At 42.7% G+C, this 12,685-nt stretch overlaps 1 protein-coding gene across 1 annotated transcript in view; it reads left to right on the top strand.

Moving 5' to 3' along the window:
* LOC115232509 (ras-related protein Rab-21) overlaps positions 1–12,685 on the top strand; it is a 68,096-nt gene that overhangs the window by 54,255 nt on the left and 1,156 nt on the right. Inside the window, exons 3-5 of the mRNA XM_029802416.2 lie at positions 4,372–4,479; positions 7,755–7,873; positions 10,592–10,680. Coding sequence (XP_029658276.1) covers positions 4,372–4,479; positions 7,755–7,873; positions 10,592–10,680 — 316 coding nt within the window. The remainder of the gene's footprint in view (positions 1–4,371; positions 4,480–7,754; positions 7,874–10,591; positions 10,681–12,685) is intronic.

Raw genomic sequence — 12,685 nt, 5'->3', positions numbered from 1 at the left:
ATATACTGATAATGATGGTGGTGGTGGTGGTGGTGGTGATGGCAGCGATAGCAGCAGCAGCTTATGTTCTAACCAGAGGACACAGGTTCAATTCAGCTGGGTTATTTACTTTCACACATACCCATCTAACACCCGTGGACATGTTTACAAAGTCAGAAAACAGCACAGCTCCTTCTATGACTTTCAGAAACATTTTTTCACGCTGAGAGTTGCTGAAGCATGGAACAAACTGCCGGCATCAGTTGTTAGTTGTCGGAGCACTGCATCCTTCAAAACTTCCATGCTTCCTGAGATTCGCCAACACTACACCTGATTTTCTCCCCTCCATACACACACAAGTATATATCTGACTCATACACTGTTCGCTTCCCAGGCATTTGTACATCACTGCATATGCTTTATGCGCACTTTCTGACAAGTTGTGGTGCATCTGAGCACTGTATACAATAATTTCATTATTATTATTATTATACATCTATATAAAAATACAAACACACATGGACACACACACACACAGTGATAAGCTGCTAAGATTAGCTTCGCAGGGCTACCAAAATACCACCTCTAGCTGTTCTTTTATTCTTTTATTTGTTTCAGTCATTTGACTGTGGCCATGCTGGAGCACCGGCCTTTAGTCGAGCAAATCGACCCCAGGACTTATTCTTTGTAAGCCTAGTACTTATTCTATCGGTCTCTCTTGCCGAACCGCTAAGTGACAAGGGGACATTAACACACCCACCACCGGTTGTCAAGTGATGGTAGGGGAGAAAAACACAAATACATATATATATATATATATATATATACGACAGGCTTTTTTCAGTTTCCGTCTATCAAATCCACTCACAAGGCTTTGGTCGGCCCGAGGCTATGGTAGAAGACACTTGCCCAAGGTGCCACACAGTGGGACTGAACCCAGAACCATGGTTGGTAAGCAAGCTACTTACCACATAAAATACCATTTCATTTTGAGAATTTAGAAACATATAAATAATATAGAACAGGAATTCAGAATCTAAGGAAATTGGTGATGGCTTTGTTGGCAGAAACTAATGACTATTAAGCCTGGAAGATTATGAAGTTAATATATTTGTTGGTATGTCCGTTTGTTTGAAAGTGTGGAAATGTGGGAAAACAATGACGTCGAGAGAGAAATGGTTAAGCAAGTGTCTTGCTAACAGATAAAAATGCGGGGACATTTTTGGACAGCTACTTATGATATGGGTGGCATCATCAACGTTTATTCCACACTGTCTTCACCAGTTATCTCAACAAGGTGGTTCTCCTGCATCCTCATTCTTTTGGGGCATCAGGTATTTTGTGCTATTTTCCTGCTTCTGTATCGCAAGTGAGGTGGGCAGGCCACCTAGTGTTCAAATGTCTAACACACAACTCTTCAAGTAACTGTTTTACAGTGAACTGGTGGAAAGCAAGTGCACGCAAAATGGATAGAAAAAATGCTTCAAGGATATGCTCACAGCCGCACAGAAGAGCTTTGAAATTAACCCCCCAATACCTGGGAGATGCAAGCACAAAACCACCTTGCCTAGCAAAGCTACATCAACAGAGGTGCCATCTTCTATTAACAGAACAGGCAACCAAGTCTGTAGTGGGGGTGGTTGCTCTGAGTATGAAGCAACTAGAATATGAATAGCCTAGGCAAAGTTCAGGGAGCTCCTACCTCTGCTGGCAACTAAGGGCCTCTCACTCCGGATGAAAGGTAGACTGTATGATGCATGTGTGCAAACAACCATGCTACACGGCAGTGAAGCATGGGCCTTGACTGTGGAGGACATGCATAGGCTTGAAAGAAATAAAGCCAATGTGATCTGCTAGACGTGTAATGTCAGTGTGAACGCCCTGAACATAAGAAGCATCAGATGTGGTGTGCAAGAGAGACGACTGTGGTGGTAGGGTCATATTTTACATATGGATGAGGACATCTGTGGAAGGAACCTGTGGAAGATGTAGACCCAGGAAGACATGGGATGAGGTGGTGAAGCATGACCTTCGAATGTTGGGCCTCACAAAGGCAATGACAGGAGACCGAGACCTCTGGAGATATGCTGTGATTGAGAAGACCTGGCAAGTAAAGTGAGAATGCAGCCAGGGCCGATGTCAGTGTTGCATGTCTGGCCCGTTTAAAAGTACCCTTGATGCATTGGGTGATTTGATATGCTTGAGAAGACATATTGAGTCAAATAAAACCAAAGTCGTAGCTGGGGCCAGTGCCGCCTGACTGGGTTCCATGTTGGTGGCATGTAAAAAGCACCCATTACACTCTCGGAGTGGTTGGCATTTGGAAGGGCATCCAACTGTAGAGACATTGCCAGATCAGAATGGAGTCTGGTACAGCCACTGGCTTTCCAGACCTCAGTCAAACCGTCCAACCCATGCCTGCATGGAAAACGGACGTTAATCAATGATGATGGCATGAAATAGGTGCAGGAGTAGCATTGGGGTAAGAAGTTTGGAAAATGAATGTTAAATGATGATGATTTTTAGTTCTACTTACATTTTCGAACAAGAGAATCTAGCACCCCCATTCTGTGCTGATGAAGGGAAATAACCCAGAAATCACGATACACAGATATTGTTTTGAGCTGAGTGGGGGTGCTAGATTCCCTTGTTCGAAAATATAAGGACACAGATCATGTCGCAAAGCCAGCTGGAGACGATGTCTCTTGGGGCTAAATTACAGCAACATTCATCCTAAACCAGGACTGCCATGTTGGCAAATAATCTTAACTATCAAAGATATAGTGATGTGTATATGGATGTGTGTGAGTGTATATGCGTAAATGATGTGGAAGATGATTATACACACACACATATATACGAGGGGGTATCCAAAGTTAACCAAAAACATCCTCTGTGCAACAAGCCCATTGTAGTTCAGGCTTCTGCCACTAGAAGCCACTTGATGAGATCCTCAGGCATCAGGTGAAGTCATTCTGTCATGTGGTGTGTCTTTGTTTTGCATTGCTTCTTCCTTGTTCGTTGCTTTCTGTTGGGGAAAACAGTAGCCAAAACAGTTGTCATGCCTGAAACAGCTTACAAGGATGCTGCCACGAGCAAAGCACAAGCTTTCGAGTGGTTTCCACGCTTTAGGAGGAATGGTCACTTCACTTGTCGCTTGAAGACCAACCTTGTTCAGGGTGATCTTTGACCTCCCAAACAATTGAAAACGTCTCAAAAATCCATAAGCTGATGTTGGAGGACCATCACCGAACAATTGATGAACTTGTTCACATGACTAACGGTTTTATACTTCCAGGACGGTAGTTACTCTGAAGGCTCTTTCACATTGAAACAATCCACAAAGCTCCACCAAAACCTAGCACAAATGTTGAACCATTTACCATTCAACTGCTGAAACGTTAGCACGCCGGGCAAAATGCTTAGCGGCGAGCTGGCAGAAACGTTAGCACGCCGGATGAAAGGCTTTGCGGTATTTCGTCTGTCGTTACGTTGTGAGTTCAAATTCCGCCGAGGTTGACTTTGCCTTTCATCCTTTCGGGGTCGATAAATTAAGTACCAGTTCCGCACTGGGGTCGATGTAATCGACTTAATACCTATGTCTGTCCTTGTTTGTCCCCTCTATGTTTAGCCCCTTGTGGGTAATAAAGAAATAGGTATTTCGTTTGCCGTTGTGTTCTGAGTTCAAATTCTGCCGAGGTCGACTTTGTTTTTCATCCTATCGGGGTCAATAAATTAAGCACCAGCTACGCACTGGGGTCGATGTAATCGACTTAATCTGTTTGTCTGTCCTTGTTTGTCCCCTCTGTGTTTAGCCCCTTGTGGGTAATAAAGAAATAGGTATTTCGTTTGCCGTTACATTCTGAGTTCAAATTCCGCCGAGGTCGACTTTGCCTTTCATCCTTTCGGAGTCAATAAATTAAGTACCAGTTACGCACTGGGGTCGATGTAATCAACTTAATCCGTTTGTCTGTCCTTGTTTGTCCTTTCTGTGTTTAGCCCCTTGTGGGTAGTAAAGAAATAGTAAAGATTTAAAGTTAATTCCAAATTTCTATAAGTAACATGTATCATTGGATAATTCTAAGGAGGGTGGAGAAATAACTTCTTTTGTTATTATTATTTTCTCAAGACATTCTCCATATTTAATAAATACAGTTGGAAATCAGTGGTTGTCCATGTAAGTCAAACTTGACTCAGATGAATTGTTATTGAAAATAACCAGAGATCAAAGGTGACTCAGCCGTGACCACCCTGTCTGTATTCCCCTTCCACTCAAGAATGGTATCTCTGTTTCCTACTTTTGTCTGCCTAAAGTTTAATATATTCTGTAGAAAGGTAGTGATTTCCTTCCATCTTCATTTTGTTAAGATGTTTTCTTTTCTTGTTTTCCAGGACACTGCTGGTCAAGAGAGATTCCATGCTCTAGGACCCATATATTACAGAGACAGCAATGGCGCTATATTGGTATACGATATCACTGACATAGACTCGTTCCAAAAGGTAAAAATGAAATCTTATCTTTGTGTTAAAACTAAGAATTGTTTGAAAATAAACATTATACTAGTTATTTGTTCATCCCTTATCCTGTACACTATAGGTCTCTATTGCAATCAGACCTGGACACAATGCAGCAGTGGATCATGGACTGGCAACTCAAGCTGGCTGTGGACAAATGTACCACCATGCATTTTGGGAGGAAAAAACCTATGTCGACTTACTCCCTCCACAACACTAATCTCAAAAAGTCTTCGTGTGAACGTGACCTGGGCGTTATTGTCGACAGCAATTTGCGTTGGACAAAACACATCGCTAAAATTACCAAGAAAGCTGAGGTGTCTTGGCATCACTCACCAAGTCCTTTGTGAGCCGCTCTCCGGCTATCTATCTACGGCTTTATACAGCTATGGTACGACCTCACCTGGAATTTGCATCACCGGTCTGGAACCCCTATCTTGCCCAGGATATTAACCGTCTGGAAACTGTCCAGCGACGTGCAACCAAGAGAATATCTTCCATCAGGCATTTGCCATATTCTGAACGCCTTACTTCTTCCCAGGGCATGGACACATTGAAACTCCGACGTCTGGCAGCTGACTTGGTAGACACCCATAAAATTATTAACCATCTTACTAACAATAACTCTGAGCACCTTTTCAAACTCCACCCGTCTAACACCCGTGGACATGTTTACAAAGTCAGAAAACAGCACAGCTCCCATGACTTCAGGAAACATTTTTTCATGCTAAGAGTTGCTGAAGGATGGAACAAACTGCCGGCATCAGTTGTTAGTTGTCAGAGCACTGCATCCTTCAAAACTTCCATGCTTCCTGAGATTCGCCAACACTACACCTGATCTTCTCTCCCCTCCATACACACACAAGCATGTATCTGACTCATACACTGTTCACTTCCCAGACATTTGTACATTACTGCATAAGCTTTATACACACTTTTGACAAGTTGTGGTGCACCTCAGCACTGTATACAATAATTTCATTATTATTATAATCATTTATAAAAGAGATCGCAGCCATGCATGACTGGCCCTGTTAAGAATATCCCTGATGCGTCGAGCAATATGATATGCTTGAGAAGACATGTGGAGTCAAGTAAAACCAATATTGTAACTGTGGCCAGTGCCCCCTAAATGGCTCCCATGCTGGTGGCACGTAAAAGCATCATCTGAACGTGGTCAATGTCATGTCTACCTGACTGGCTCCTTTGCCAGTGGCATGTAAAAAGCACCCACTACACTCTCGGAGTGGTTGGCATTAGGAAGGGCTGTAGAAACTTTGCCAGATCAGTTTGGAGCCTGGTGCAGCCACTGGCTCTCCAGGCCTCAGTCAAACCGTCCAACCCATGCCAGCATGAAAAACGGACGTTAATCATGATGATGATGATGATGACCTGAAATAGGTGCTGGAGTAGCTGTGGGGTAAGAAGTTTGGAAAATGAATGTTAAACAATGATAATTTTTAGTTCTACTGCAGATTCCTCAATTAGAACACTTTAATTCTACAAAACCTCAGTTCATCTGAGTATTGAGTACAGGGATCAAACCTTGTGTTTGTGTGATTTGTCGTAGACTGTTGCTCAATCCAGAAGGAAATTCCTCTCCCTAAACACTCGACCATCTCAAGCTCAGTCACAGCCTTATCAATCATCTTCCACTAGCATGGGTTGGTTGGACGATTTTGACTGAGGTCTGGCGAACCAGGCTCCAATCTGATCTGGCAGAGTTTCTACAGTTGGATGCCCTTCCTAATACCAACCGCTCCAAGAGTGTAGTGGGTGCTTTTACGTGACAGTTCGGTGGTACTGGCAACAGCCACACCCATATTGTGCTTTTTACGTGCCACCTGCACAGGAGCCAGTCTAACAGCACTAGCAACAACCTCGCTCGAATGTTTCACATGCCACCAGCACAAGCAATCTTTCCTGTGTATTTTTAAAAAATCCCTCTACTTCCGTAGGATGTAGTGAATGTTGGCAAGAATTTGTGATTTAATAGAGATGATACTTCTCGCAGGCTGAGGCCATCTGGTTTTTGGTTCAGTTCCATTTCATGACACTTCAGGCAAATGTCTTTTTACTAACCCTGTCCTAACCAAAGCCTTATGAATGGATTTGGTGAACGGAAATTGAAAGAAGCCTGTTGTAATTTATAATATAGATTCGTTTGTCTGTGCATTGCCTTCACTTAGCATCATGTATTGGTTGTAAATGAGCATCACTGTCATACAAGCGGTGTTGGTTGTTTCTAATCTTCCACGAAAATCATTTCTGCTCATAGGGAAACCTTGCTTGGAAACAGGGAAGTGCGTCTGCCTCAACAATTCTCTCTACTCGATGCAAACATGGAAATTGTACGTTAAAATGTTGGTGGTAGTGGTGGTGATCGTCGTCGCCACTGCAACCTCTGTCTAGAATTTTTTAATAATAATTTGTGAATTATTGAACAAGAGACCAGGAAATTATGATAGTCCTCTGGAGAACACTTGTGCTAAGCTACTTTGACTATTGCTCTCAGCTATGGTCACCAACCAGTGTCAAATTAATCTCAGAACTTGAGGCGATCCAACGAAGCTACACGAAGAAGATAGCCTCTGTGCAGCATATAAGCTATTGAGAAAGACTCAAGAGATTAAGACCCTATTCCTTAGAGCATAGGCGAGAAAGATATGCCATAATATACATCTGGAAGATCCTGGAAGGACTTGTCCCAAACTTTGGCATCGAGAGTTACACAAATACTTGAACTGGGTGCCACTGCATAGTGCCAAGGACTCCAAATTTGCCATCAAGATGTAGGACAAGATACTGCAATAGCCTGGGTTTCAGAGGTCCACAGCTCTTCAATATCCTCCCGAAGGACCTGAGAGACCTGCAGATGTCTTCAAAATAAAGCTGGACCTCTTCCTGTCAGGTGTCCCAGATGAACCAACTTTGCGGCAGGAGGTGCAGATGAGGGCAGCTGCATCGAACTCTCTCATGCACCAAATGTCAATTGCTAAAAAGCATTCGTGAAGTAAAATCATGTAGCAACACCAAATAGCGGTGCCCCAGCATGGCCACAGCTCGTGAGCTGAAACTAGATGAAATAAAAAAAACATGAAATATATTGGAACAAGAACATTATTTTTGTTCAATCAGGAGTTATTTCCCCTTAGTTGATTTTTAAATTTCATTTATCTTCTAATAACAAAATAACGAAAATGAAACCAGAATTCTTTTATATCTGATAATTCTACTTTGTTTTTTCTTTCCTGAATCAGGTTAAGAACTGGGTGAAAGAACTTCGCAAAATGCTAGGGAATGACATCTGTTTGTGTATTGCCGGTAATAAAATAGACTTAGAAAAAGAACGGCATGTGTCTGTGTCCGATGCAGAAAGGTAAGTTTACTAATAAAATATTTCATTGGGAATTATTTGTGTGGAGTCAGAAGTTTTGCAGTATTTTGGTAACGTATTTGGGATCTTTTCCGTTTGGACGGCAGTTTTTTTAAATAATTTCCATTTAACTAAACACTTTTAAACTTTGTATACTGGTAGAATGTGTTTATAAAACATCTTTTTCTCTCGGCTTTATTGAAAAAATTCTGTAGTTTGTAAGATATTTGTTGTTGTTTTTCTTCAATTTCTGCAATTTCAACCAATCAATGACGTCTATTGAGGTAAAAAAAACATTCTGTACCGTATGAACATGTCCCTCGTTTACGAAACATGGATCTTTTTGGTTTGACCGGCAGTTTTTTAAAATAATTTCCATGTAACTAAACACTTTAAAACTTCGTATACTGGTAGAATGTGTTTATAAAACATCTTTTTCTCTTCGTTTTATTGAGAAAATTCTATGGTTTGTAAGATATTTGTTGTTTTTTTTCTTCAATTTCTGCAATTTCAACCAATCAATGACGTCTATTGAGGTGAAAACATTCTGTGCCGTATGAATATGTCCCTCGTTTAAGAAACAGATTGGGTTTATTTACATTTCTGAAGAAAAAAAGATACCCTTCCCCCCACCCCTAAAACAGATTGAAATGCAATAGATCGATACTAGGGTCATAATTATGGGTGACAATTTCATAGGACACCGCTAGAAAAAACTGCTGTTCAAACCGAAAAGATCCCGTATTTGCTTTGTTGATCAAGTTACAACAAAAGCAGTTGAGCATTTCATGTAGAGGCCATCGTGTGGCACTGTCTGAAGCCACCTTTTGGCCAGTTCTTTGATCCCACACCGATACCAGTTCTTGTCTTTCGAGGGGAAGAAGTCCTTCACTGAAGCTTCCACCACTTCTTGGTTGAAGAAGCATTGTGAACGCTGCAAGTGAGCCATGGATTGGTGCAAGGGATAATCCGAAGGAGATTTCTTTGCACAGAAGCAGTGGTTAGGCAAGAGCCAACTTCCAGAACTTGTCGTCAGGCACGGATGTTTCTAACAGGTGATGAAGCTCTGCATCTCATGGAATTCATCGTCATCATTTAACGTCCGCTTTCCATGCTAGCATGGGTTGGACGATTTGACTGAGGTCTGGCGAACCAGACTCCAATCTGATCTGGCAGAGTTTCTACAGCTGGATGCCCTTCCTAACGCCAACAGCTCCGAGAGTGTAGTGGGTGCTTTTACGTGACAGTTTGGTGGTACTGGCAACGGCCACGCCCAAATTGTGCATTTTACGTGCCACCTGCACAGGAGCCAGTCCAGCGGCACTGGCATCAACCTCGCTCAAATGTTTCACGTGCCACCAGCACAAGTGCTAGTAAGGCAACACAGTAATGATCACACTTGAATGGTGCTTAACGTGCCATCGACACAAAGGCCAGCTTGTTGTTCTGGCAACAATCTCTCTCATATGGTACTCTTAGCGCTCCACTAGCAACGGATGCCAGTCACCAAGTTTGATTTCAACTTTGATTTGAGGGCAAAATTCAAAAGTTCATTCCAAACGGTCAAACCATCGATGCCAACTTGTACTCTGAACAGCTCCAGCGGATGAAAGCCATTGTCTGGCAAAAATACCCAGCATTGGTTAACAAAAAGTGAGTTCTTCTGCAGCAAGAAAACACAAGACCTCTCATATCGCTTGAAAGATCCGGAATAAACTCCAGAAACTTGAGGAAATCAAACTGGTGCCACACCCAGCACATAGTCTGGCCCCTAACTCCCTCGGATTATCACTTGTTCCAATCCATGGTTCACTTCCTCTGTTCATGATGCTTCATCAACCAAGAAAAGGCAGAAGCTTCATTGAAGGAATTCTTCCCCTCGAAAGACAAGAACTGGTGTCAGTGTGGGGTCAAAGAACTGGCAGAAAGACGGCTTCAGACGGTGCCACACGATGGCCTCTACTTTGAATTCTAGGTTGCTTTTTGTTGTAATTTGATGAATAAAGCAAAGAAGTTACCAAATTATTGCAAAACTTCTGACTCAACTCAATATTTTAATGATTTCCCTCTCAGTTGTCCTTTTATTTACAATATGTTCAATAATACAGTTCTATATTTAAGAGATGAGGAATTACTTACATTTGATAGATATTTGTCCTTATCTTTGTTATTAACACAATGTTTTGGCTGATATACCCTCAGGCCTTCAATTTGGGGAAATTTCTAACCTGGGTTCTCATTCCTAAGGTATTTTATGATGTTGTTATTATTATTATTATTCAGGTCTCTGCCTGGAATCAAACTCAGAATCTTGGGGTTAGTAGCCTGTGCTCTTAACCATTACGCCATATGCTCATGATTCCAAGCAGTGACCTGAATAATAATAATAATAATAATAAACATCAAAAAATAGCTTAGGAATGAGAACCCAGGTTAGAAATTTCCCCAAGACACCTGATGAAGGCTGGAGGGTATATCAGCTGAAACATTGTGTTAACAAACAAGATGAGGACAAATATCCGTCAAATGTAAATTATGTTCAATAATTGTTCTTTAGTCCCTGACCTAGACCTCATCAACCATGGTTATCTGTCTCTTTTTTTTGGCAGGGAGTATGAGTTTTGATATGTAAGGCTATGTAAATTTTGGGAAAGGAAAACTAATTGCTATGTCTTGCAAACGGTCTGAGATATTATTGTAAAATTTTCCTTCTTTTTCTAGTTATGCAGAGTCTGTGGGTGCCAAACATTTCCATACTTCTGCCAAGCTGAACAAAGGAACTGAAGAACTCTTTTTAGACCTCAGCAAATGTAGGTGACACGGTGTTCTCTTTTTCATCTCCCCTCCACACATTTGTGTGTGTGTGTGTGTGTGTTGTTACGTGTAAAATAAAAAAAATAAATGTTTCCTTCTCAAGCCATGCCAGGCTCATAAGGGCCGGCTTCCCGGTTTCATTGGCGTATAATTTCCCCTCCTGGATGGGACGCCAGTCCATCGCAGAATTAACTCACTTTTGCCAGCTGAGTGGACTGGAGCAACATGAAATGAAGTGTTTTGCTCAAAAACACAATGCATCGCCCAACCCAGAAATCGAAACCACAATCTTACGATCACGAGTCCAACACCCTAACCACTAACCCACACGCCTCTAATGTGTGTTACATATCAATACATTATAATACACACATAGCACACAATTTCTGGCTTCGACTGGCTTCTGTGCCGGTAGTACATAAAAAGCACCATCCGAACGTGGCCGATGCCAGCGCCGCCTTGACTGGCTTTTGTGCCAGTGGCACATAAAAAGCACCATCCGAACGTGGCCGATGCCAGCACCGCCTTGGCTGGCTTCCGTGCTGATGGCACGTTAAAAGCGCCAGCCGATCGTGGCCGATGCCAGACCCCCCTGGCTCCTGTGCAGGTGGCACGTAAAAGCACCCACTACACTCGCGGATTGGTTGGTGTTAGGAAGGGCATCCAGCCGTAGAAACACTGCCAGATCAGACTGGAGCCTGGTGCAGCCCCTGGCTTCCCAGACCCCGGTCGAACCGTCCAACCCGTGCTAGCGCAGAAAACGGACGTTAAACGATGATGATGATGATGATAGCACACATTATCATCATCATCCTCATCATACGTCTATTTTCCATGCTGGCATGGACTGGACGGTTTGACAGGATCTGGCCAGCTGCTCAGGCTCCATATTTGAAAGGGTGGAATGAGCCAGAGGACTTTGTCATGCCCCAAAGTCTCGTATGGTTTCTATGACTAGGTGCCCTTCTTAATGCCAACCTCTTCACAGGGTGGACCGGGTACCATTCACATGGCACCAGCACAGATCTTTTTCTCTGCCACCTGCACATGTCCTTTTTATGTGGCACTAGCACAATGCATATATATACATATATATATATAGTCGCCATGATAGATCGTTAGCCACTGCACACATTTTTTTCTCTCCTTGTTTTTTCTGTGTCCCTTTCTGTAGAAGAGCGTAGGCTCGAAACGTAAAAGACTTTTTCTATTCCTGAGCGTTATACTAATACATCTGTTTGTTTTGTACACCACCTGTCTTCATCTTTTGTTTTTTTCGTGAATTCTCCCTATATATATATCTACATAGATAGGTGTGGCCATGAGGTATAAAGCTTCCTTCCTAACCACATGGCTTCCGGTTCAGTCCCACTGCACAGCACCTTGAGCAAACGTTCTCTATCATATCGCCAGCTGACCAAAGTCTTGAGAATGGATTTAGCTGGCAGAACTAGTGTCAAGTGTTGGTGGTGGTGGGGGGGGGGGGACAAGCACAGACTTAAAGACACACACACACACACACGACAGGCTTCTTTCAGTTTCCGTCTACCGAATCTGCTCACAAGGCTTTGGTTGGCCCAAGGCCGAAGACACTTACTTGCCCATGGTGCCATGCAATGGGACTGAACCTGGAACCCTGTGGTTGGGAAGCAAACTTTCTGCCACACACCCATGCCTGCACCTATTACTCTCTCTTTTACTCTTTTACTTGTTTCAGTCATTTGACTGCGGCCATGCTGGAGCACCGCCTTTAGTCGAGCAAATCGACCCCGGGACTTATTCTTTGTAAGCCCAGTACTTATTGTATCGGTCTCTTTTGCCGAACCGCTAAGTGATGGGCACGTAAACACACCAGCATCGGTTGTCAAGTGATGTTGGATGGGACAAACACATACACACAAACACATACACGCACATACACACATATATATATATATATATATATATACATATATACGTCACGCTTCTTTCAGTTTCCGTCTACCAAATCCACTCACAAGG

Source organism: Octopus sinensis, linkage group LG2 (genome assembly GCF_006345805.1).
Source record: "Octopus sinensis linkage group LG2, ASM634580v1, whole genome shotgun sequence".
NCBI lineage: Eukaryota > Metazoa > Mollusca > Cephalopoda > Octopoda > Octopodidae > Octopus > Octopus sinensis.
Note: the sequence above shows the minus strand (reverse complement) of the source record. Positions and strands in the feature narration are given on the sequence as shown.